Raw genomic sequence first — 26,331 nt, 5'->3', positions numbered from 1 at the left:
AGGAGGTTGGAAAATCTCTGTTTATACTGTGCTCAAAAGGAACATGCAGTTTCCACTTGTCCTTTGTTGAAGAAACAAAAGAATGGTAAGGCAATAACTAATGACTTTATTTACAGCATTGAAAATGATACACACATGACTTTGTCCATTTTTTTACAGTGGGAGCAGAAAAACATCCAAACCAAGGCATTAATTGATTCGGGCGCTTCCGGCAATTATATTGATTCCACTTATGTAAATAAAAATAAAATACCAGTTATATGCAAACAAAACCCTGTGTCCATTAAGTTAATAGATGGTTCATTCATAGAACAAGGGCCGATTACACATCATACTGTTCCCCTGCTTGTAACATCATCTCATGGACACACCAAATATTTGTCTTTTGATCTGATATCCATACATCAGCATACACTTATTCTAGGGTACCCATGGTTGAAGAAACACAACCCAAACATAAATTGGGTTTCAAATAAGGTAACATTAGATTCTACCTATTGCTCAAACACTTGTTACCCACATCAAACCATAGCGTCACTTGATAATGGTTTACCCTCATGTTATCAGGATTTGGCAGAGGTATTTAATTTAAAAGAGGCAGAAAACCTTCCACCCCATAGGGAATTCGACTGCCCTATCGATATAATACCTGGTTCCAAAATCCCACACGGTAAGATCTATCCTCTCTCTCAAGAGTAACTTCAATATATTCGAAATTACTTAGACGAAAATTTACGTAAGGGATTTATTTCTCATTCCACATCCCCTGCAGCTGCAGGAATGTTTCTAGTAAGAAACAAGGATAGTACCATAAGACCTATTATTGATTATCGGGCATTGAATAACATTACAATAAAAAACAGGTACCCCTTACCCCTAATACCTGAACTTTTGGAACGTCTAACTGGTGCAACTATTTACACCAAATTAGACTTAAAGGGAGCTTATAATTTGATTAGAATCAAGGAAGGTCACGAATGGAAAACGGCATTCAGAACCAGATATGGCCTTTTTCAATATAACGTAATGCCTTTCGGTCTGAGTAATGCCCCAGCAACTTTTCAGTTTTTTATAAATGAGATATTCCATGACCTTATTGACGTTTGTGTCATAATATACTTAGATGACATCCTAATTTATTCTAGAACACCACAGGAACATAAAAAGCATGTACGCTGGGTACTAACTCGTTTAAAAGAACACAAATTATATGCTAAACTGGAAAAATGTTCTTTTCATGTCAAACAAATAAAATTCTTGGGTTATATCATCAGTCCAAACAAAATACAGATGGACCCGGAGAAGGTTTCAGCAATTTTGAATTGGCCTACTCCAACTTCAACAAAATCTGTACAACGATTCATTGGTTTTGCGAATTTCTATAGAAAGTTTATTAAGAATTTCTCTTCTATCGTTAAACCTTTAACAGCACTTACTAGTGAAAAACAAAGATTTAAGTGGACAGAATCCGCAACTCATGATTTTAACAAGTTGAAAGAGAATTTTACAACAGCTCCCATCCTAGCTATGCCAGATTTTGATTTAGAATTTATACTTGAAGTCGATGCATCCGACTCAGGTATCGGTGCAGTATTATCACAACAAGATAAAAACAAAACTGAGATTCATCCTATTGCTTTTTATTCGAAAATTTTGACTAGCGCTGAGAAAAACTATAGCATAGGAGATAAAGAACTCCTAGCTATAAAGCGTGCCTTAGACCACTGGAGGCATTTATTGGAAGGTTCCAAACTACCCTTTAAGATTTATACAGATCATAAAAATCTTGAATTTTTAAAAACAAGTAAGACCTTGTCTGCACGGCAAGCAAGATGGTCAATATTCTTTGATCGTTTCAATTTTCTCTTAACATACAGACCGGGACACTTGAATACCAAAGCCGATGCTCTCTCCAGGCTACATGATCAAAGCACTCAAGATCATATCAACCAAATCATTCCAAAAGAATTATAGGTTTACTCACACCTTTAGAAGAAGAGGTATTAAAAGAATTAAAGCAAGAACCACTACATGGAATAGACTGTCAGAAAGATTACAATACTGGTCTTTTTTACCATAAATCTAAACTCTATATTCCCCAACAAATGAGATCTTCCATTCTCAAACAAACCCATGATGGGACCCTAGCGGGTCATCCAGGAATTTCGAAAACTATTGACCTAACCAGGAGAACTTATTGGTGGCCCCTCATGGATACTTATATAACAAATTATGTAAAACAATGTGATACCTGCGCCAGAAATAAGTTAGTACACAAAAGACCATCAGGTCTTTTATTTCCTCTGCCTATTCCTGACAAACCCTGGAGTACCATATCAATGGACTTTATTGTCGAGTTACCTGAATCCCATCATTACAATACTATATTAGTTGTTATTGACCATCTAACAAGACTGGCTCATTACATTCCACTAAAGGGTCTGCCAACAGCTTTCACAACAGCACACGTTTTCCTAGATAGCATAGTTCGCTTACATGGACTGCCTAAAGTTATTATAACTGACCGTGGTACTCAGTTTACCTCTAATTTCTGGAGATCTTTATGCAAGTTAATCAAAATTGATTCAAGATATTCGACTGCATTTCACCCCCAGACAAATGGTCTGACTGAGAGACTTAACCAAACTCTTGAGCAATACCTTCGTTGCTACATAACTCATCTCCAAGATGATTGGTCCTCTTATTTACCTTTGGCAGAGTTCGGTTACAACAATACCACTTCTTCTTCAACTAAATTATCCCCATTCTTCGCTACTTATGGATATCATCCTACCACTATCTCTTTATCCTCTCAACAGGTAAATTCACCCTCTGCATTGGATTTTGCAACTACTTTACAAGATAGGCTGGACGTCTTGAAAAAACATCTCTCAGAAGCTAAAGATTATCAGAAAAGGTTGTATGATACCCATCACACAGCCAGTCCTTCATATCAAATTGGGGATTTAGTTCTACTCTCGACAAAAAATCTTAAGCTTTCCGTTCCTAGTAAACAGCTTGCAAATCAGTACTTGGGTCCTTTTAAAGTGTCTAAAATAATCAACCTCAATGCTGTGAGATTGGATCTCCCTCAGGATTTTAAAATTCACCCCTCTTTCCATGTCTCCCTGTTGAAGCCATATCTTCCATCACCTCAGTCCCTCTCTTTGTCTCGGCCACCTCCGATCCTCATTGATGATCGAGAGGAGTATGAAGTTGAAGCTGTGTTGCATTCCAGGATCCATAGGCGGAGGTTGGAGTACCTTGTGAAATGGAAAGGCTATGGTTCGGAGGATAACTCTTGGCAACTCCATTCTGATCTTCGCACTCCTCGTCTTTTGTGAAATTTTCATCGCCGCTACCCTGAGAAACCTAGCTTGGAATCCCCTGGGGTGCTTCCTTGAGGGGGGGGGGGGGGGAGATGTGGTATACCTTTGACTCTAACCCCTCCTATATGGTCTCCTCCCTATTTAAGGACGACCTGTAACATTCATTCACTGCCTGATTATTGAAGTCATACCTACACTGATGTAGCTATTCTTATTTCAGGTCTCCTATCATTTGTATCCTGAGCAAAGTAATAATACCACTATTTACTTTTGCTACCTTTGTATCTCTTATGATCTTGTTGCAACTTTGTTACTATCAAGTCTGGATCATTGAACGGCCGGATCTACTTTTTTACCGGTACCCGGAAGTAAGCCACATTCACACACGCTGCCAGTCCCGGACACGGATCTCCCAGTGCGGTAACGGATCACTCTCGGTCCTCAAGGGGGTAACGTACTTGAACAAAACTAAAGCCTTTAAGCTTCTTACCTGCCTGTTTGCTATCACCAGTCCGCATTATTGGGCAACTCTTGTTATCTGCCATACCAGTTACAAACAAACATTGTGTGTCTGTGGAGTGTCTGAACTTGCATATATTTTAGGATGTGTGTGAATGCGTGAAGTAAAAGTAGATCAATCTGTTTCTTACCAGTTGCTACTATTACTGATTAGGACCGTGTCAGTATTTCTACTCCATCTGTGGCTCTTATATAAATATATATTGAGCATATGCTATATTTCTTATTTATAAATCTTTATCACTATTAACACCAAAGTCTGTAGTTAATACCAAAATTCATCATATATCAAATGCCTCATGTTGTCTAATCAGGATACATAGAAGTTGTTTTCTGATTAGTTCAAAAAAGAGCAACAAGCTCTAAATTTTAGGGCTAATCTTTATATGAAGTTCACAAATACTTGTTTTTTGAATTGTAATCTTCAACATACCACACCTACAGACGGGCAGAAGTCTTCATTCAGACGGCAACTTCTATCTTCATCTATCCGGAGTGGAACGGGTCCATCTTCAAGACATCCGATGTGGAGAATCCTCTTCTGTCTTGATCCGACGATTAAATGACGATACCTTTAAGTGACGTCATCCAAAATGGCGTCCCTTCAATTCTGATTGGCTGATAGAATTCTATCAGCCAATCGGAATAAAGGTAGAAAAAAATCCTATTGGCTGATCCAATCAGCCAATAGGATTGAGCTTGCATTCTATTGGCTGTTCCGATCAGCCAATAGAATGCGAGGTCAATCCGATTGGCTGATTGGATCAGCCAATCAGATTGAACTTCAATCTGATTGGCTGATTGAATCAGCCAATCAGATTTTTCCTACCTTAATTCTGATTGGCTGATAGAATCCTATCAGCCAATCGGAATACGAAGGACGCCATCTTGGATGACATCATTTAAAGGAACCGTCATTCATCGGGAAGTGGTCAGCCAGGATGGATGTTCCGCGTCGGAGGTCTTCAGGATGCTGCCGCTCCACTCCGGATGGATGAAGATAGAAGATTCCGCTTGGATGAAGACTTAAATCGGATGGAAGACCTCTTCTGCCCCACTTGGATGAAGACTTCAAACGGATGGGAGACCTCTTCTGCCCCGCTTGGGTGAAGACGACTCAAGGTAGGGAGATCTTCAGGGGGTTAGTGTTAGTTTTTTTTAAGGGGGGTTTGGGTGGGTTTTAGAGTAGGGGTATGTGCGTGGTGGGTTGTAATGTTGGGGGGTATTGTATTTTTATTTACAGGTAAAAGAGCTGATTACTTTGGGGCAATGCCCCACAAAAAGCCCTTTTAAGGGCTGGTAAAAGAGCTGATTACTTTGTAATTTAGGATAGGGTAGGGCATTTTATTATTTTGGGGGGCTTTTTTATATTATTAGGGGGCTTAGATTAGGTGTAATTAGTTTAAACTTCTTGTATTTTTTTTTATTTTCTGTTTTTTTTTTGTATTATAGTTTAGTTTATTTAAAGGGATGGTAAACTCTGTATATATTGATTATATTATTGCTATTGTTAAATTACATTCAATTTACAGACTCAATGTCATGTAATGGTATGTATGTAAAAACACTTATAAATCCTTGTCTAATCGCTCCGTCTAATGTCGTCTATCACCTGCCCCCTGTGACGTCACATTGATTGTTTATTTTATTCTACCAATCAGTAAGCCTGTCACCAGACAGGCTTACTTCTATGCAACATAATTTACGCAAGCGCAGTCTTGCATTCTTCGCAGCATAAGGCCAACCAATCAGGAGCGTTAAAAAGCGAAGCCAATTTTGCGCGTTCATGTATTTTCAACGCATGCGCTTATAGACTTACTTATATTTTGGTTTAAGGCAAGTATGCTCATTTTAGAAGGGACCAATTGCTCGCACTCTCTATCTAGTCAAACTTTTACTTCAGACTGAACCAAATAAACATTGAATCTCGTGACTCCGTGTTTACTTGGTATACGTCATTTGCTCCAATGCGCATGCGTTTGAAATGTCAGAGTCAGGAGCATGCAAATTGTCTGACGTGTAGAGAGGGTGGAGAATAGGCAAACGTCAAGTTTATTCAGGCAAGGGGCAGAGCGAGGCGGCGCAACAACGGCTTGTGAATAAAGATAATTTTTAGTAAAATTACATATAAACATTAGAAATTGATAATGCGGTTTAATATATATAATAATAACTAATCGAATTCTTGAACTTAGCAATAGCGGAGTTTACCATCACTTTAATTGTATTTTAGTTTAGATAATTGTAGGTAATTTATTTAATTAATTTATTGATAGTGTAGTGTTAGGTGTATTTGTAACTTAGGTTAGGATTTATTTTACAGGTAATTTTGTAATTATTTTAACTAGGTAGCTATTAAATACTTATTAACTATTTAATAGCTATTGTACCTAGTGAAAATAAATACAAAGTTATTTAATGATAGTAAATTTAGTTTGTTTAATTTAAATTATATTTAAGTTAGGGTAGTGTTAGGGTTAGAGTTAGACATAGGTTTAGGGGTTAATAACTTTATTATAGTAGCGGCGACATTGGGGGCAGGAGATTAGGGGTTAATAAGTGTAACGTTAGGGGTGTTTAGACTCGGGGTTCATGTTAGGGTGTTAGGTGTAGACTTAGAGAGTGTTTCCCCATAGGAAACAATGGGGCTGCGTTAGGAGCTGAACGCTGCTTTTTTGCAGGTGTTAGGTTTTTTTTTCAGCCAGCTCAGCCCCGTTGTTTCCTATGGGGATATCGTGCACAAGCACGTTTTTCCAGCTTACCGCTACCATAAGCAGCGTTGGTATTGAGGGTTGAAGTGGAGCTAAATTATGCACAACGCTCACTTTTCTGAGGCTAACGCAGCCATTCAGACGAGTCGTAATACCAGCGTTGGCTTAAGGGTGCGCTGGAAAAAAAGGCTCGTTAGCACCGCAGGTCTTTACCGACAAAACTCTAAATCTAGCGGATAATGTTTTTTTGACTATATAGACTCTCCGGATGCAGATATTTAATGTTTTTAGTAGCGGCAACTAATTTATAACTTATTTATTAGATACATATTCTTAGATCTCTTCACTGTTTTTTATATTGTGGCCACAACATTCACTTGACAGAGCTATTTGTGAATTGTATGTAGTATTATATTAATTATATTTTTGTTTATAGGAATTATGACATATTTTATTGATACATATATTTACTGACTAAATATCGCTAATTGCACACATTGTTGCATTACATATACTGTTTTCATTACTCCTTCAAGCTTGTTAACAAGCGCCACTCTTCCACTATTTTTATCTGAATCAGAAAAGAAAAAATGTGGGTGTATGTCCCTTTAAGGTCTATTTCTCAACATTGTCGGTTTAATTTTATAACATTTTTATTGTGAAGAAGGGGCATGCTATTAATGCACACACAAATTTACAGTTTTGAGAACTACAAAACCAACAATATGTGATAATATATTCTAGATAAAAAAAATCCCAAAATAACCTTAAAGAAATCTCTGGGAGAGCATGACTTTGTAAATGGATTAATAGAGTATACAGCATCATGCTACATAGTTAAAAAATAATCCTTATTTCAGGATAAATAACTTTTAAATTATAATGCATATTAAAAATAAAACTAGGGTTAGGTAGATTTTTCCTTAAAGGGATAGTCTAGTCAATATTAAACTTTCATAATTCAGATAGAGCATGCAATTTTAAGTAACTTTCTAATTTACTCCTATTATCAATTTCTCTTTATTCTCATGGTAACTTTATTTTAAAAGGCTGCAATGTAAGCTTAGGAGTGGCCCGTTTTTAGTTCAGTCAACAAGCGCTACCAAGGTGCTGAAACAAAAATGGGCTGTCTCCTAAGCTTACATTCTTGCTTTTTCACTTGAAGATACCAAGAGAACAAAGAAAATGTGATAGTAGAAGTAAATTAGAAAGTTGCTTAAAATTGCATGCTCTTTCTGAATCATGAAAGTTTGATTTTGACTATACTATACCTTTAAAAAGCATTTTATTATAAAAAAAATCCTATTTAAATTGAAAAAATAAATTTAAAAAAAATCTGATTTAAATAAAAACAATCTGGTTTAAATAAAAAATCCGATTTTGTTTTGTTCTTTTCAAACATCATTGATTTTTATCCACCCTCTTGCAACTATTCAAATAGGTGTGCAAGTATTTTACCTTTGAGGAGAATGTTTCAAAATTATATTTTTTCTTTTTTTAAAGGCTATTCCTGAGTTTACTGAAACAACTGGTATATTTCTGTTTATTAAGGGTTGTCCTTGTTCACCAACAGAGACCTAGTTTTCATTGAGCTTGTAAAGTTATCCACAGTTTCCAAACTTTACCACCTACATGGAATCTAGGCCGAAGCTGTGAAAGTAATTTCTAGAAGATACAATTCATGAGTATAACTTGTGTACAAAACATACATTTCCTATTAATTTCAATATGAATTAATATAGCTTTTTTACGCAAAGAAAATGTTTAGAATATTTAAAGGGGGATCCTTGTTCATAGGTTATGCATTTTTGCAAACACTATTGCCATATAGTGCTTAGGACATGTGCACACTCCTGATCCTACCTAGGGATTTTGTTGTGGAACGTTTCAACAAGCAATAACAAGAATATTATATCAATTTGACATGAAAGTTTAATATTACTTTTTATGTCCCTTTAAAGAGGTGGGAGCAAATTAATTTGATAAAAAAAACACATTTCAGCTTTAGTTTATATATGACCTTTTTAGCATTGCACACAATATTCAATGTAACTAGTGATTATGGTAAGTACTTATTTTGCTTCTACTAAGCCATCTTTCTTTGTAACCAAGCAACTTACTTGTTTTCAAGGTTGCCTTTTTTGCCTACCTTTAAATAATCTGAAATGATAATTTCCACTTCTTTCCCTGTTTTAAGCTGGTATAATCAAATTTAAAATAAATCATTCTGTAAACTAAATAAAGTAAAAAACAGAAATGTAATTTGTTAATATTTTTACTTTGTATAAGTTTATCAGGCTGAAAAAGACACTGCACAACGTGTGTGTGTGTATTGTAGGAGAGTGTGTGTGGTGTATGAATGTGTAATATGAGAGTGTGTGTGGTGTTTTAAATATGAGAATGTGTGTGGTGTGTGTGTTGTATGCGAGTGTGCGTAGAGTGTGTGTGCTGTATGAGAGTGTGTGTGGTTTGTGTGTGTGTAATATGAGAGTGTGTGTGCTGTATGAGAGTGTGTGTGGTTTGTGCGTGTGTGTAATATGAGAGTGTGTGTGCTGTATGAGAGTGTGTGTGGTTTGTGTGTGTGTAATATGAGAGTGTGTGTGGTGTATGTTGTATGAGTGTGTATGTGTTGTATGAGTGAATGTGTGGGGGATGTGTGATGTATACATGTTTGTGTTTTGTGAGAGTGTGTTTGTATTGTATGAGAGTGTGTGTGGTGTGTTATTACCTTTTACAACACTTTCTAAGTTTGACTACAACTAGGAATAAAGTATACACACATTTTACTCACTTTGCCAAAAATTGCAGGTATGTGTTATCATTGCAATTGGTATAGGGAAAAAAGTTTGAAGAACCCTGGTAAAGATAACCAAGCAACTAACTGATATTTCTTTGTTCAAAATGCCTTTTTGCCTACTTCAAAATAAACTAAAATAATAATTTCCAACTCTCCTATATTATTACTAGCAGTAAAGTATCATCAAGTCTATAATAAATAATTACTTTTTTTTTCACTTTATAGTTTTTTGTTTTAGGTCCCACTCATTTGCCTATTCCTTTAGCTATTTGTATCACTACTCACCTGATTTAACCCATTCAGGATCAGGAACATCAACACTGTTACAGATTTTTGTATCATCTGCAAAAAGATACCCTAAAACCTGCCACCAAATCCATAGATAAATAAATATGTTAAACACAAAGTGGACAGTCATGAACCTAGAGATTCACTTACAACACCTCACTCCATTGAATGCATTACATTAATTATAATATTATGCTATGACTGTGCATAGCAAATTATGTTTACTCTACACTTAACAACTAGGCAGAAATAAAGAAAATTACAACATGGTATAGAAATATTTCAAAACAGTTATGAAAATATAACTTTGTAAACACCTACTCAAATCCTAGCACTTTTTATTAAAATGTGCAGAATAAGAGTGTACTGAAATTTAGTTTAAAAACACAATTTATTGATTACTATAGTTCTGCAAATGATGTTGCACTGTAACACTGTCCAAAAAACTGTAGTCAGATTTATACTTAGGAAACTGTAATATTAAAGAGACAGTCAAGTCAAAATTGAACTTTAATGATTCAAATAGAGCATGCGATTTTAAACAACTTTCCAATTTACTTCCATTAACAAACTGTGCACAGTCTTTTTATATTTACACGTTTTGAGTCACCAGCTCCTAGTAAGCATGTGCAAGAAAGTGCTATGGGGCAAAATATTAAAGGGATCCACCGCTATGTTGAGCGAACCTATTCCAAGCTCCAGACATAACAGCATCACTGAGAGACGTTAACTATACATGCTATTGGTCGGCGATGCTGGCTATAGATATCACCCAGCATCGTTGACCATATTGGCGATGTATAGTAAAGTGATCCCTTGAAAATAACTTCCGTGCCAAACTCCTAATCCTAATACCCCTAAACTAAAGTAACCCACGATTGCAAAGTAACACTACACCAATAAAGATCTAACCTGCCACATACCCACTGCAAGTACTATCCTATTAATCCTTATTCAACCCCATATACATACTGCAAGTTGTAACTATTAAACCCTATGTTGCTACATACCCACTGCAAGTAACTATTAACCCCATCCCACCACATACCCACCCCAAGTCGCTAACTATTAACACTTATGCCACCACATACCCCAAATGCAAACTAACCAAACACATTACCCCCTCTAAATTAACCCCACTAAGTTACAAAAAATAAAAAAACTATTAAAAAAAATAATTTAAATTACAAAAAATAATAAACTACAGTATCCAAAATAAAACAAAAACAGCATCATAGCTAACACTAAACTACATGGCCCATAACATAAAACCACACCCAAAAAAACAACAACAACCCCCTAAACCCTAACACTAAATAAATTACAATAGCCCTTTTGTAGGGCAACTGATGAGCTCTTTTTTTAAAAGAAATTAAAAAAAACTTAAAAAAAAAAAAAAAAAACTTCTACAATACAAGTAACCCCCCATGCCCCAAAATAATAAAATCTACCTAAAAAAAAACCTAGCCTAGAAAAGGAAAATTAAAATAAAAAACCCTATTCTTACAAATTAAAAAACACCCCAAAAAAGCCCTAGCTAACCCCAAAAGTGGCACTAACCTTTGGGTCATCAAGCTCCTCTTGATCCGACATTGTGCCCTCTTCATCCTGTTGCAGGGGCCCATCTTAGCGGTGGAAGAGGCTAACTTTGTCAGCCTCTTCCAGGATGGGGGACTGGATTTGAAGTGTCCCCCATTCCTCCCAGAAGGTAACACCCCAAAACAAGTGGTATACCTAGGTGCCTCATCAAATTGCTGAAAACATCCCCAGCACCCTGCTTGATCGGCATCAATTTTAAAAAGAGGCAGACTGGGGCTCAATTCTGGTACTGAATTCCAGAAAACCGGATATGCGGGCGAGGTCTTGCCAGCCCTCCGGCGGTTGGCCTGCTGGCGTTTTAGCACATCTCTCTGACACATTATTTAAACAATGATTATTTTTTTAGTGACATAGCTTCATAGTTATAATGGGGAGGTTTATAATTTAGTATAGTTTATTATAGTAAGGTCTTTTTTGACAGTAGGCAGGCAGAATGTGGTAGTTAGCTGGGGCGTTCCAAGGGAGTGTATGTTTGACATGATGTAAGAAAAAAACCTCTGCTCTCATCCAAAAATAAACTCAAGCATCTTCAGTTTCCCAGACACTACTGGAACCTCAATTAGTATCGGGTTATATGGTCAGATGAAACCAAAATAGAGCTGTTTGGAAATAAACACCAGAGGTGGGTTTGGCGCACACAGAGAGGTAGCCATATGGAAAAGTACATCATGCCCATGGTTAAATATAGTGATGGTTCTTTAATGTTTTGGTGGTGTTTTTTTACCAGAGGACCTGGATATTTTGTTAGGATACATGGCATCATGGACTCTATCAAATATCAACAAATATTAAATGAACACCTGACTGCCTCTGCCAGAAAGTTTAAAATAAGCCATGGTTTACTGACCACAAAATCAAGGTCCTGCCATGGCCATCCCAGTCCCCTTACTTGAATCCATAGAAAGATCTCCATACAGAGAAAAAAAATGTAAAATCTCCCGTAAAAGTCTTACCCTCCTCCCAAAAATAAACCTGACACGTAAAACCACTATATCCGCCTTCAAGCCCACATTGGAACTAATAATAAAAGTATTAACCCCTAAACCGACAAACCACCCACAACACAATATGCCTAATTAAACTATTAACCCCTAATCTGCCATTCACCCACATTGCGATCTACCTAATAAAAGTATTAACCCCTAAATCCGCCAACCCCAACATCGCAAACTACCTAACAAATGTATAAACCCCTAATCCGCCATTCACCCACATCGCAAAGTCTCTATTAAAACTATTAACCCCTAATCTGCCATTAACCCACATTGCGATCTACCTAATAAAAGTATTAACCCCTAAATCCGCCAACCCCAACATCGCAAACTACCTAACAAATGTATAAACCCCTAATCCGCCATTCACCCACATCGCAAAGTCTCTATTAAAACTATTAACCCCTAATCTGTCATTAACCCACATTGCAAAGTACCTATTAAAAATATTAACCCCTAATCCGCCATTAACTCACATCGCAACAAACCTTATAAATCTATGAACCTCTAATCCGCCAAACCCACACAACACAATAATCCTAATAAAACTATTAACCCCTAAACCGCTAAACCCACACAACACAAATAACTAATTAACCCCTTAATGACCACAGCACTTTTCCATTTTCTGTCCGTTTGGGACCAAGGCTATTTTTACATTTCTGTGGTGTTTGTGTTTAGCTGTAATTTTCCCCTTACTCATTTACTGTACCCACACATATTATATACCGTTTTTCTCGCCATTAAATGGACTTTCAAAATATACCATTATTTTCATCATATCTTATAATTTACTATAAAAAAAATTATAAAATATGAGGAAAAAATGGAAAAAAACACACTTTTTCTAACTTTGACCCCCAAAATCTGTTACACATCTACAACCACCCAAAAAAACATATGCTAAATAGTTTCTAAATTTTGTCATGAGTTTAGAAATACCCAATGTTTACATGTTCTTTGCTTTTTTTGCAAGTTATAGGGCCATAAATACAAGTAGCACTTTGCTATTTCCAAACCACTTTTTTTCAAAATTAGCGATAGTTACATTGGGACACTAATATCTTTCAGGAATCCCTGAATATCTATTGACATGTATATATTTTTTTTTAGAAGACATCCCAAAGTATTGATCTAGGCCCATTTTGGTATATTTCATGCCACCATTTCACCGCCAAATGCGATCAAATAAAAAAAATTGTTCCCTTTTTCACAATTTTTTTCACAAACTTTAGGTTTCTCACTGAAATTATTTACAAACAACTTATGCAATTATAGCATAAATGGTTGTAAATGCTTCTCTGGGATCCCCTTTGTTCATAAATAGCAGACATATATGGCTTTGGTTTTGCTTTTTACTAATTAGAAGGCTGCTAAATGCGACTGCGCACCACACGTGTATTATGCCCAGCAGTGAAGGGGTTAATAAGGGAGCATGTAGGGAGCTTCTAGGGTTAATTTTAGCTTCAGTGTAGTGTAGTAGACAACCCCAAGTATTGATCTAGGCCCATTTTGGTATATTTCATGCCACCATTTCACCGCCAAATGCAATCAAATAAAAAAAAAACGCTAAATTTTTCACAATTTTAGGTTTCTCACTGAAATTATTTACAAACAGCTTGTGCAATTATGGCACAAATGGTTGTAAATGCTTCTCTGGGATCCCCTTTGTTCAGAAATAGCAGACATATATGACTTTGGTGTTGTTTTTTGGTAATTAGAAGGCCGCTAAGTGCTGCTGCGCATCACACGTGTATTATGGCTAGCAGTGAAGGGGTTAATTAGGTAGTTTGTAGGGAGCTTGCAGGGTTAATTTTAGCTTTAGTGTAGAGATCAGCCTCCCACCTGACACATCAGACCCCCTGATCCCTCCCAAACAGCTCCCTTCCCTCCCCCACACCACAATTGTCCCCGCCATCTTAAGTACTGGCAGAAAGTCTGCCAGTACTAAAACAAAAGTTTTTTTTAAAAAAAATAATAATAAATTTTTAGCATATTTACATATGCTACTTTGTAGGATCCCCCCTTAGCCCCCAACCTCCCTGATCCCCCCCAAAACAGCTCTCTAGCCCCCCCCTCTGACTTATTGGGGGCCATCTTGGGTACTGGCAGCTGTCTGCCAGTACCCAGTTTGCAAGAGAAATAGTTTATTTTTTATTTTTATGTTGTTTTTCTGTAGTGTAGCTTCCCCCCCCCCCCACAGACCAATCCCCCACCCCCTAACTAATGCATTTTAATTTCAATAGTTAGTACTTTTAAAACTTTTGAGTACAAAATTTTTCTGTAGTGTAGCGGCTCCCACCCGCTCTCTCCCCGTGCACGCGCCCGCCCCCGCCCTCCCGTGCACGTGCGCGCGTCCGTGCGCGCCCCCGATCACCCCCGCCCCCGATCCCGCCCCCCTCCACCTCATCAGGGCCATCGATGGCCGCCACCCGCCTCCCGAACCGGCTCCCACCCACCAACGGATCTTGCCGGTGATGTCCGGTGCAGAGAGGGCCACAGAGTGGCTCTCTCTGCACCGGATTGCTAAAAAATGTTATTGCAGGATGCCTCGATATCGAGGCATCACTGCAATAACCGGAAAGCAACTGGAAGCGAGCAGGATCGCTTCCAGCTGCTTTCCAGACCAAGGACGTACGCCACACGTCCTCGGTCATTAACTGTATTTTTTTTGAGGACGTGTGGCGTACGTCCTTGGTCCTTAAGGGGTTAAATGACTAAGCCCCCTAACCTAACACCCCCTAAATTAACCCCAATTACCTAAATTAAAAAATACTAAATTAAAAACAATTAAAATAAAAAAGATAACATTACTTAAAAATAAAAAACTAACGGCTAGATTTAAAGTTGGGCGGTAGCCGTCAAAACCAGCGTTAGAGGCTCCTAACGCTGGTTTTTACCGCCCTCTGGTATTTGGAGTCAGTCAGGAAAGGGTCTAACGCTCACTTTCCAGCCGCGACTTTTCCATACCGCAGATCCCCTTATGTCAATTGCGTATCCTATCTTTTCAATGGGATCTTTCTAACGCCGGTATTTAGAGTCGTGGTTGAAGTGAAAGTTAGAAATCTAATGACAAAACTCCAGCCGCAGAAAAAAGTCAGTAGTTAAGAGCTTTCTGGGCTAGCGCCGGTTTATAGAGCTCTTAACTACTGTGCTCTAAAGTACACTAACACCCATAAACTACCTTTGTACCCCTAAACCGAGGTCCCCCCACATCGCCGCCACTCTATTAAAATATTTTAACCCCTAATCTGCCGACCGTACACCGCTGCCACCTACGTTATCCCTATGAACCCCTAATCTGCTGCCCCTAACACCACCGACCCCTATATTATATTTATTAACCCCTAATATGCCACCCCCAACGTCGCCGCTACCTACCTACACTTATTAACCCCTAATCTGCCGAGCGGACCTCGCCGCTACTATAATAAGTTAAATATAATTTTATTCTAACTAAATAAATTAACTCTTATTAAATAAATTATTCCTATTTAAATCTAAATACTTACCTGTAAAATAAACCCTAATATAGCTACAATATAAATTATAATTATATTATAGCTATTTTAGGAATAATATTTATTTTACAGGCAACTTTGTAATTATATTAACCAGGTACAATAGCTATTAAATAGTTAATAACTATTTAATAGTTACCTAGTTAAAATAATTACAAAATTGCCTGTAAAATAAATCCTAACCTAAGTTACAATTAAACCTAACACTACACTATCAATAAATTAATTAAATAAAATACCTACAATTACCTACAATTAAACCTAACACTACACTATCAATAAATTAATTAAACACAATATCTACAAATAAATACAATGAAATAAACTAACTAAAGTACAAAAACTAAAAAAGAACTAATTTACAAAAAATAAAAAAATATTTACAAACATTAGAAAAATATTACAACAATTTTAAACTAATTATACCTACTCTAAGCCCCCTAATAAAATAACAAAGACCCCCAAAATAAAAAAATGCCCTACCCTATTCTAAATTAAAAAAGTTCAAAGCTCTTTTACCTTACCAGCCCTGAACAGGGCCCTTTGTGGGGCATGCCCCAAAGAATTCAGCTCTTTTGCCTGTAAAAAAAACACATACAATACCCCCCCAACATTACAACCCACCACCCACATACCCCTAATCTAACCCAAACCCCCCTTAAATAAACCTAACACTAAGCCCCTGAAGATCTCCCTACCTTGTCTTCACCTCACAGGGTTCAGCGATCGGTCCAGAAGAGGGTCCGAAGTCTTGATCCAAGCGGCGGCTGAAGAACTCCATCATCGGGCTGAAGTCGGAAGTCCATCATCGGGATGAAGTCTTCTATCAAGCCGCATTTTCAATCTTCTTTCTTCCGGAGCGGAGCCATCTTCTTCCCAGCCGATGCGGAACATCCTCTTCAACCGACGCCTACTCGCCGAATGACGGTTCCTTTAAATGACGTCATCCAAGATGGCATCCCTCGAATTCCGATTGGCTGATAGGATTCTATCAGCCAATCGGAATTAAGGTAGGAATATTCTGATTGGCTGATGGAATCAGCCAATCAGATTCAAGTTCAATCCGATTGGCTGATCCAATCAGCCAATCAGATTGAGCTTGCATTCTATTGGCTGTTCCGATCAGCCAATAGTTCCGATCAGCCAATAGAATGCAAACTCAATCTGATTGGCTGATTGGATCAGCCAATCGGATTGAACTTGAATCTGATTGGCTGATTCCATCAGCCAATCAGAATATTCCTACCTTAATTCTGATTGGCTGATAGAATCCTATCAGCCAATCGGAATTCGAGGGACGCCATCTTGGATGACGTCATTTAAAGGAACCGTCATTTGGCGAGTAGGCGTCGGTTGAAGAGGATGTTCCGCGTCGGATGGGAAGAAGATGGCTCCACTCCGCTCCGGAAGAAAGAAGATTGAAGATGCGGCTTGATAGAAGACTTCATCCCGATGATGGACTTCCGACTTCAGCATGATGATGGAGTTCTTCAGCCGCCGCTTGGATCAAGACTTCGGACCCTCTTCTGGACCGATCGCTGAACCCGGTGAGGTGAAGACAAGGTAGGTTTATTTAAGGGGGGTTTGGGTTAGATTAGGGGTATGTGGGTGGTGGGTTGTAATGTTGGGGGGGGTATTGTATGTGTTTTTTTTACAGGCAAAAGAGCTGAATTCTTTGGGGCATGCCTCGCAAAGGGCCCTGTTCAGGTCTGGTAAGGTAAAAGAGCTTTGAACTTTTTTAATTTAGAATAGGGTAGGACATTTTTTTATTTTGGGGGTCTTTGTTATTTTATAAGGGGGCTTAGAGTAGGTGTAATTAGTTTAAAATTGTTGTAATATTTTTCTAATGTTTGTAAATATTTTTTTATTTTTTGTAACTTAGTTCTTTTTTATTTTTTGTACTTTAGTTAGTTTATTTCATTGTATTTATTTGTAGATATTGTATTTAATTAATTTATTGATAGTGTAGTGTTAGGTTTAATTGTAGATAATTGTAGGTATTGTATTTAATTAATTTATTGATAGTGTAGTGTTAGGTTTAATTGTAACTTATGTTAGGATTTATTTTACAGGTAATTTTGTAATTATTTTAACTATTTTAGCTATTAAATAGTTCTTAACTATTTAATAGCTATTGTACCTGGTTAAAATAAATACAAAGTTGCCTGTAAAATAAATATTAATCCTAAAATAGCTATAATATAATTATAATTTATATTGTAGCTATATTAGGGTTTATTTTACAGGTAAGTATTTAGCTTTAAATAGGAATAATTTATTTAATAAGAGTTAATTTATTTCGTTAGATTTAAATTATATTTAATTTAGGGGGGTGTTAGTGTTAGGGTTAGATTTAGCTTTAGGGGTTAATCCATTTATTACAGTAGCAGCGAGATTCGGTCGGCAGATTAGGGGTTAATAATTGAAGTTAGGTGTCGGCGATGTTAGGGAGGGCAGATTAGGGGTTAATACTATTTATTATAGGGTTATTGAGGCGGGAGTGAGGCGGATTAGGGGTTAATAACTTTATTATAGTAGCGGTGCGGTCCGCTCGGCAGATTAGGGGTTAATAAGTGTAGGCAGGTGGAGGCGACGTTGAGGGGGGCAGATTAGGGGTTAATAAATATAATATAGGGGTCGGCGGTGTTAGGGGCAGCAGATTAGGGGTACATAGCTATAATGTAGCTTGCGGTGGTGTACGGAGCGGCAGATTAGGGGTTAATAATAATATGCAGGGGTCAGCGATAGCGGGGGCGGCAGATTAGGGGTTAATAAGTGTAAGATTAGGGGTGTTTAGACTCGGGGTTCATGTTAGGGTGTTAGGTGCAGACTTAGGAAGTGTTTCCGCATAGCAAACAATGGGGCTGCGTTAGGAGCTGAACGCTGCTTTTTTGCAGGTGTTAGGTTTTTTTTCAGCTCAAACAGCCCCATTGCTTTCTATGGGGGAATCGTGCACGAGCACGTTTTTGAAGCTGGCCGCGTCCGTAAGCAACGCTGGTATCTAGAGTTGCAGTGGCGGTAAATATGCCTGTACGCTCCCTTTTTGGAGCCTAACGCAGCCATTCTGTGAACTCTAAATACCAGCGGTATTTAAAAGTTATGGGAGAAAAAAAGCACGCGTAGCTAACGCACCCCTTTGGCCGCAGAACTCTAAATCTAGCCGTAAGATTACAAAAAATAAAAAATTCTAACATTAGATAAAATAATAAACCAAATTATCAAAAATAAAAAAATAATCCTAATCCCTATGAAAATAAAAAAGCCCCCCAAAATAAAATCACTACCTAATCTAATGCTAAACTACCAATAGCCCTTAAAAGAGAATTTTGTAGGGCATTGCCCTAAGTTAAATAGCTCTTTTACCTTAAAAAATACTAAGTCCCCCTCTAACAGTAAAATCCCCCACCCACCAAACCCCCAAAATAAAAAAACCTAACACAAAAAAATCTTAAACTACCCATTGACTGCCCATTGCCCCTAAAGGGATATTTGTATGGGCATTGCCCTTAAAAGGGCATTCAGCTCTTTTACTGCCCTTAAAAGGGCATTCAGCTCTTTTTCAAAGACCCATTAAAACCATAATCTTAAAAAAAAAAAGAATTAGTTTAATTTTTAATTTTTTATTTTTAAGTAATGTTAGCTTTTTTATTTTAATTGTTTGTAACTTAGTATTTTTTTAATTTAGGTAATTGGGGTTAATTTAGGAGGTGTTAGGTTATGGGGTGTTCGGTTAGGGGGCTTAGTAATTTAATTAGTTATTTGCGTTGTGGATTTTGCGGTTTAGGGGTTAATAGTTTTATTAGGATTATTGCGTTGTGTGGGTTTAGCGAATTAGGGGTTAATAGGTTAAGTTTATTGCGTTAGTGGGGGGTGGCAGTTTAGGGGTTAATAGTTTTAATAGGTACTTTGCAATATGGGTGAATGGCGGTTAATAGGTATATTGCGTTGTGGAGTGATGACGGTTTAAGGGTTAATAGGTTAATTAGATGTTTTGCAATGTGGGGTTGGCCGATTAGGGGTTAATATAGTTTATTATTTATTGCGGTGGGGTGATGCCGGCTGACAGGTAGATAGATATTGGGCACGCCTTAGGTGTTAGTTATTTTCAGGAGGTAGATTGATATTGCGCATGCGTTAGATGTTAGTTAATATTTTCAGGGGGTTACAGTGCTCACATACTCAGCGCAAGTCTTGCTGTGCCTGCCTATGTGTGGTGAGGTGAAAATGGAGTAAAATTTCTCCATTTTCGCCGCGTAAGTGCTTGTGCTGATACCGATTTGAGACGCGGTTCTAGCTTAGCTTATGGGAGTAAACATTGCGGGCGACGGGTGAAATATACGCATAACCTTTATATGGAGCCCTGTATATGTGATATCAAAACCGCGTAAAAACTGGTGTCGCCCGCAAAAGCATATGTAATCTTGCCCTAAATCTATATTTTTTATATAAATTTTGAAGTGAGCGTACTCCCGCTTGCTATACTATAAAACTGCTTCAGTACCAGGGTGCAGGGAAACTGTATCATATATTCCAAAAACAAGTCACACTCTCAGGATTTAACACACAGCAAGCTAGTGCAAATAGTTTTTGGAATATATATATATATATATATATATATATATATATATAATGTATTTAAGATAACCTTGTCCTTTATGTGAAGAACAATGGAATTTTAAATATTAATAGCTCCTGTTGGGTTAGCGTGTGAGCGATAAGTTAGTGCATTCCTGAAGTTAGCACACGTTGTGTCTTTAACACGCAAAAACATTTCCTTTTTTTTTTTTTCACTTTTACAAAAAAAGGTGTTTATGCTTGAGCTGGAGCACTAAATAACGTGCCACTTGTAATCTAGCCTAAAATAAGCAACTCTTGAAAGTATTGAAAATCCTACCCCTTCCACAAGATAACGCTAAAGTAAACAGAAGAAAGCTATGTAGCAACTAAATAGCACGGAAGGAAAGATATATAAAAGCCACGCTAAAGAGCATAAATAGATGTGCGCTACCCCGACACAGCTCAGTAATGTGGAAAGGGATTAGAAAAATTATGTGCACAGACAAAATACCTAGAGCGCTAACGTACTAACCAAGCGCAAACAGCCAAAGCAAGCAAACTAAATAGCCTACACGCGCGAAACTTAACAGCTCTAAAAAGCCAACATGTGCATGCCAGACAACAAGCTCTATGGAGGCTGTCATGCACACACATTTGTAACTCTCGAAGAACGTTTGCGTTCCAGGCCGACATGTGCTAAGAGGGCAACAAGCATGAAATAGCATACTAAGCACGACTAAAAAATGGAGACACAAGCTACATCTCTAACGTACACTAACCTACTCACTCAAAACAAAAAGAGCAAAATAATCAAAATTGATGCTTACCTGATAAATTAATTTATTTTATAGTGGTGAGAGTCCACAAGACATTACTCCTGGGAATTCAACTCCTGGCAACCAGGAGGAGGCAAAGATACCCAATTTTGCACAAGCTTTCAATCCCTCTTACCTCTCTTATATTCAAGTGTTATGTATAGCCGAGAAAAAGTAGAATAATAGAGAAGTAGGAAAAGACAATATTAGGGAAATGAGGTGCATAATAAACTGTTGCCAAAAGGAAAAATTAAAAAGGGCTGGTATCGTGGACTCTCACCACCATTAAATAAATTAATTTATCATGTAAGCAGCAAAGTTTTTTTTCATATGGTAATGAGTAAATGTGTGGGAAAAAGATAAGGCAGGCACTTAATTAACACACCCATGACCGTATGACTTTCCAATCAAAAGCTCTCCCAAAGGAAAAGGGAGAAAAAAAAACACACATTGTAAAATGAATCCAGTAGAATGGGCCATAAAAATTCTGAAAGGAATTTCCTGCTTATAAGAAGCCATGCTTAAAGGGACACTGAACCCAAGTTTTTTATTTTGTGATTCAGATAGAGGATGCAATTTTAAACAACTTTCTAATTTACTCCTATTATCAATTTTTCTTTGTTCTCTTGCTTTCTTTATTTGAAAAAGAAGGCATCTAAGCTATTTTTTTGGTTCAGAACCATGGAAAGTACTTGTTTATTGGTGGATGAATTTATTCACCAATCAGCAAGAACAACCCAGGTTGTTCACCAAAAATGGTCTGGCATCTAAATTTGCATTCTTGCATTTCAAATAAAGATACCAAGAGAATGAAGACAATTTGATAATAGGAGTAAATTAGAAAGTTGCTTAAAATTGCATGCTCTATCTGAATTCCAAAAGAAAAAAATTGGGTTCAGTGTCCCTTTAATGACTGTTTTAACCAGGAAGCTAAGTAATGACTGTAATTCTCTGACCCACATGTGTACAATGAAATTAACAAAAAATGCTAAAGTACACTAAGTAACCCAAATGCCCTCAATAAAGTCCATCCATACACTCATATGTGTTACCTGTGTGCTGTCCTCTGACTATGATGTACACATACAATATATACCTACCCTACTGAAAGCCTGTGGGCTGTGTCAGTGATAAGGTACTTACCCCCTGTGGATACACTGAGGGAGTGCATCAACATTACCAAACAGGAGGAGGCTGAAGGACCAGTTCCAGTAACCCCTATGGCAGACTTGTGACCACAACTCTGCCAGAAGATTTACATTGCACAGCCAAGTACTCTCCTATGCCCTTCTCTTTAAAGTTTCACCTTATGAGGGGATACAGGATCAAAGATCCTTCTTCAAATAAAATAAATTCCTGAACACCTCATTATTTACCTGCTCCTGAGAGGCAAAGATATGGGATATCAGAGACGTGAGAGGTATAACAGCTTGTGCAAGGTTGGGTATCTTTGTCTCATCCAGGTGGCCAGGAGTTGAATTATTAGAAGTAATGGAACGTTGACTCTAACTACCTTATTGAAGAAATAAAAAGTGTATTAAATAAAACTCAGGAAACACATTTAAACAAATTACTTACCTGACAGGCACCCACACTACCAGACTTACCCACTGCAGAAAAAAAGCTGCTTCCAGTAGATAGCCAATCTAGTGCTGTAGGTGTGACAGCAGAGGATGTAAGTTTGTAGAGTATAACGAAGATCTAACAGGAGGAGGCTAAGAGACCATTCCCTGTGACACCTGTGGTAGGCCTGTAACATACTCCCAATGGATGTAACTGTGCCACTACCCCATACTCCATACATTTCCCTCTGTCCAAAAAGTAGCTCTCTGAGGGAAAAATGGGCCTCAAATCGATCTGAGAACCCCTCTAACAGTAGAAACATCTACAGCACCTCAATTCTTCACCTTCCTCTTGTGAAGGCAACAATAAGACTAGTTTAAAAGCGAGGTGGGAGTGTTTTTAAGTGCTTTTGGAGTTTTGGGAATCTTTGCATACTCCTAGTGGCCAGGAGTGGAATTCCAAGTAGTCATGGATCATAAACTCTCACAACCTTTATGAAAGAAAAAATAATCTCAAATGGATTGGATAGAGCTTGTAATATTTTTAAAAAACGTATTGAGGCTGGCTACTATTTATAGCATCTTTTAAAGAGTTAAGACATCTCAAATTTATTTGACATTTTGTGCACTGTGTATGTGGTAGTTTGTTACACTTTTTATGCTGGACACTTACATATTAATAAAGCTTTTTTTGTAAATTACATGTTTTTATAATAAACAAGTGTTTAAAAACGCATCACAGTTTTAAAACTGTGGAATTCCTAAAAATTAGCACTTGTCCCTCGTCACATCTGTATGTTGAGATTCACTGTTAATAACAATCAATTGAGCAACATCTATTTTGTAACTATTCCACTCTTGGGCCCATATTTATCAAGCTCCATACGGAGCTTGAAGGGCCGTGTTTCTGGTGAGTCTTCAGACTCGCCAGAAACACAAGTTATGAAGCAGCGGTCTAAAGACCGCTGCTCCATAACCCTGTCAGGAATCGCAGGAAATCAACCCGATTGAATACGATCGGGTTGATTGACACCTCCCTGCCAGCGGCCAATTGGCCGCGAGTCAGCAGGGGGCGGTGTTGCACCAGCAGCTCTTGTATTGCTCTCCCCATTTAGCGAGGTCTTGCGGACCTGATCCGCACTGTCAGATCAGGTCCGCAAGACCTTTGATAAATTGGGGCCTTGGTGCAAAGAAATAGTTCTACAGTTACTAATACTGGTATCACAGACGCCTTCAAAAGTAAAATAAACGAACAAACATCCCTCTATCAGTCTATCCATCCTAATATATGCAAAAGAGAACTGGAAAATAGTTAAAAAGAAATAATCAAACAATAAAAAGGAGACTAGCTTGTAAGCTTTAAAATAACGAGACATGATGTGAGAGAAAATACACCACAAGGGCAAAAAATTTTTTTTAATGAAATTCTCATACTGAGCCTAAGATAAGTGAAAAAGTCTGACCACTCCTCTAGAGCACTCACAGCCAGTCTCTTAAGACATGGCACCTTTCATTCTGTCCAGCGAGACTACTTTATCATAAAAAAAGTGAATATTTTATAATTGCAGACATATATACAAATCTCTTTGTGTGTTCCCGAAGTGTTAAGGTTGTTTTTCCTTAATCCCAGTGGTTTGAATTTATTGTGCAAGCTATAACGTACTGGGCACCACACACAACTATAACTTTAAATGGCAGGAATGCCCACTGACAAAACTGTGGGCTTTATAGGTGAAGTAAGGCTCAATGAATGAGTGAGTGACATCACCTTTACAACAAGGCATTTTGTTAACCTCATTAACATCCCAGAATCTAGGCCAAAATGTGTACCTTTTCCTGACTTTAAACCCTTTATTTCCAAGTACAGCCCCCATTGATTGTGATTATGGAAATGTTCTCAGTTTATTGACTTTTTTTACTGTGTTGCTTATTGTATGTAGTAGTGTTTTGTGCATTTTAATGTCTCCTTATATTAAACGAAAGTAAGATTGAAAGTTTTTTTTTAATGTTATTTGAAGGAAAACAATGAATACGGAAACTTACCATATAATTTGTCATCTTCTGGTTTATCTCCGATGATACAGTGACGGAGTTGTTGCAATTTTTTCTGCATTGGAAACAAAGTTTTTTTTATTTCTTAATAATTATTAAATGGTAAACGTTTTGAAAAAACATGAATAACTTTTATATAGTGCTGTAGCATGTTATTAATATACACATTTGCTTTCTTATCTGTCTATTTTGCAAATATATATATATATATATATATATATATATATATATATATATATAGTATATACATAGCATATATATTGCATTTACTTAATATAACTGAGTCAATGGCCTCTATTTATCACAGGTCTTGCAGACATGATCCGACAGTGCGGATCAGGTCCGCAAGACCTCACTGAATGCGGAAAGCAATACGCTCTCCGTATTCAGCATTGCACCAGCAGCTCACAAGAGCTGCTGGTGCAACGCCGCCCCCTGCTGACTCGCGGCCAATCGGCCGCAAACAGGGAGGTGTCAATCAACCCGATCAAAATCGATCGGGTTGATTTCTGGCAATTCCTGTTCGCCTGCTCAGAGCAGGCGGACAGGGTTATGGAGCTGCTTCATAACTGCTGTTTCTGGCGAGTCTGAAGACTCGCCAGAAACAGGGGCCGTCAAGCTCCTTTCGGAGCTTGATAGATAGGCCCCATTGGGTATAATAGTTGTATTTAAATTACCTGTTGAAGAACATCTAATTCACTCTTTTCACTTTGCCACTGTTGGAATTTAAGAAGTGCCTCGTCTACGCTGATAAGTCCTTTTTTCACCTTCTCCTGTAATAATATCAACTCGTCTTGATCCATAGTTACACTTTGGGAACGCATAGCAGAGTATTCAGAACCTGCATTATGAATTCTGTCTGTAAATTGAGAAGAACGTTTTAGATTGCAAGGCTAAAGTGTAGCAAAGTTAAGAAAAAGATCCTTAATCTGGCAATAAATGTTAGAAACATCAACATAAAATGTTACTAATTGGACATGTGCACGGGAGACATTTTTGGTTTGTTTGAAATTTTTAGTTTGTAATTTCAACCAACTCGGGTTGTTAGAATTTTGTTCTTTGATGCGTTTGTTTAGGTTGAATATTTGGATAACAATTTTGTTCATTTTGGAATACATTATATTGCATTGACGCCTATTGAAAGCCCTCAAAACACTTCTTTTAGCTGCATAATTACTCTGCTAGCAAATGTAAATAATCCAAACATTCATTGCTAATCGGGACTCAAAAACAAACAGGAACTGGAACAAGTTTTACAAAGAGATTTCAAATAACACTGCAACCTTTCCATACAATGTTTTCTGATCATTCAACTCTCCCATTTTTTTTTTTCAAATCCCTTATGCTAAAGTACCGACATTCTTCACTTTCTCACACACATGCTCCATAACAAGTTTGTAGTTAAAGAGACATTAAACACTTTGAAAAGGTAATATAAAATGATAAATCGTATATATAAAAAAACCTCTGAAATATACTTTCATTATTTATTTTGTCCCCTTTTCCTGTAATTCCATTCTGAAATTGTGGACTTTTCACTTCCTGTTAGAAATGGAAGTGCAGGACACTGTTATATTCCACACAGCTAT

General features: G+C 37.5%; 1 protein-coding gene across 1 annotated transcript in view; it reads right to left on the bottom strand.

The window, feature by feature from the left end:
- The window catches only part of LOC128649929 (B-cell scaffold protein with ankyrin repeats-like), an 896,039-nt gene that overhangs the window by 78,660 nt on the left and 791,048 nt on the right, over nt 1–26,331 (bottom strand). Inside the window, exons 14-15 of the mRNA XM_053703492.1 lie at nt 25,420–25,601; nt 24,734–24,797 (exon numbers count right to left, since the gene is read on the bottom strand). Of these exons, the coding sequence (XP_053559467.1) occupies nt 24,734–24,797; nt 25,420–25,601 (246 nt within the window). The remainder of the gene's footprint in view (nt 1–24,733; nt 24,798–25,419; nt 25,602–26,331) is intronic.

Source organism: Bombina bombina, chromosome 2 (assembly GCF_027579735.1).
Source record: "Bombina bombina isolate aBomBom1 chromosome 2, aBomBom1.pri, whole genome shotgun sequence".
Classification (NCBI taxonomy): Eukaryota; Metazoa; Chordata; class Amphibia; order Anura; family Bombinatoridae; genus Bombina; species Bombina bombina.
This window is presented reverse-complemented; position numbering and strand designations above follow the sequence as displayed.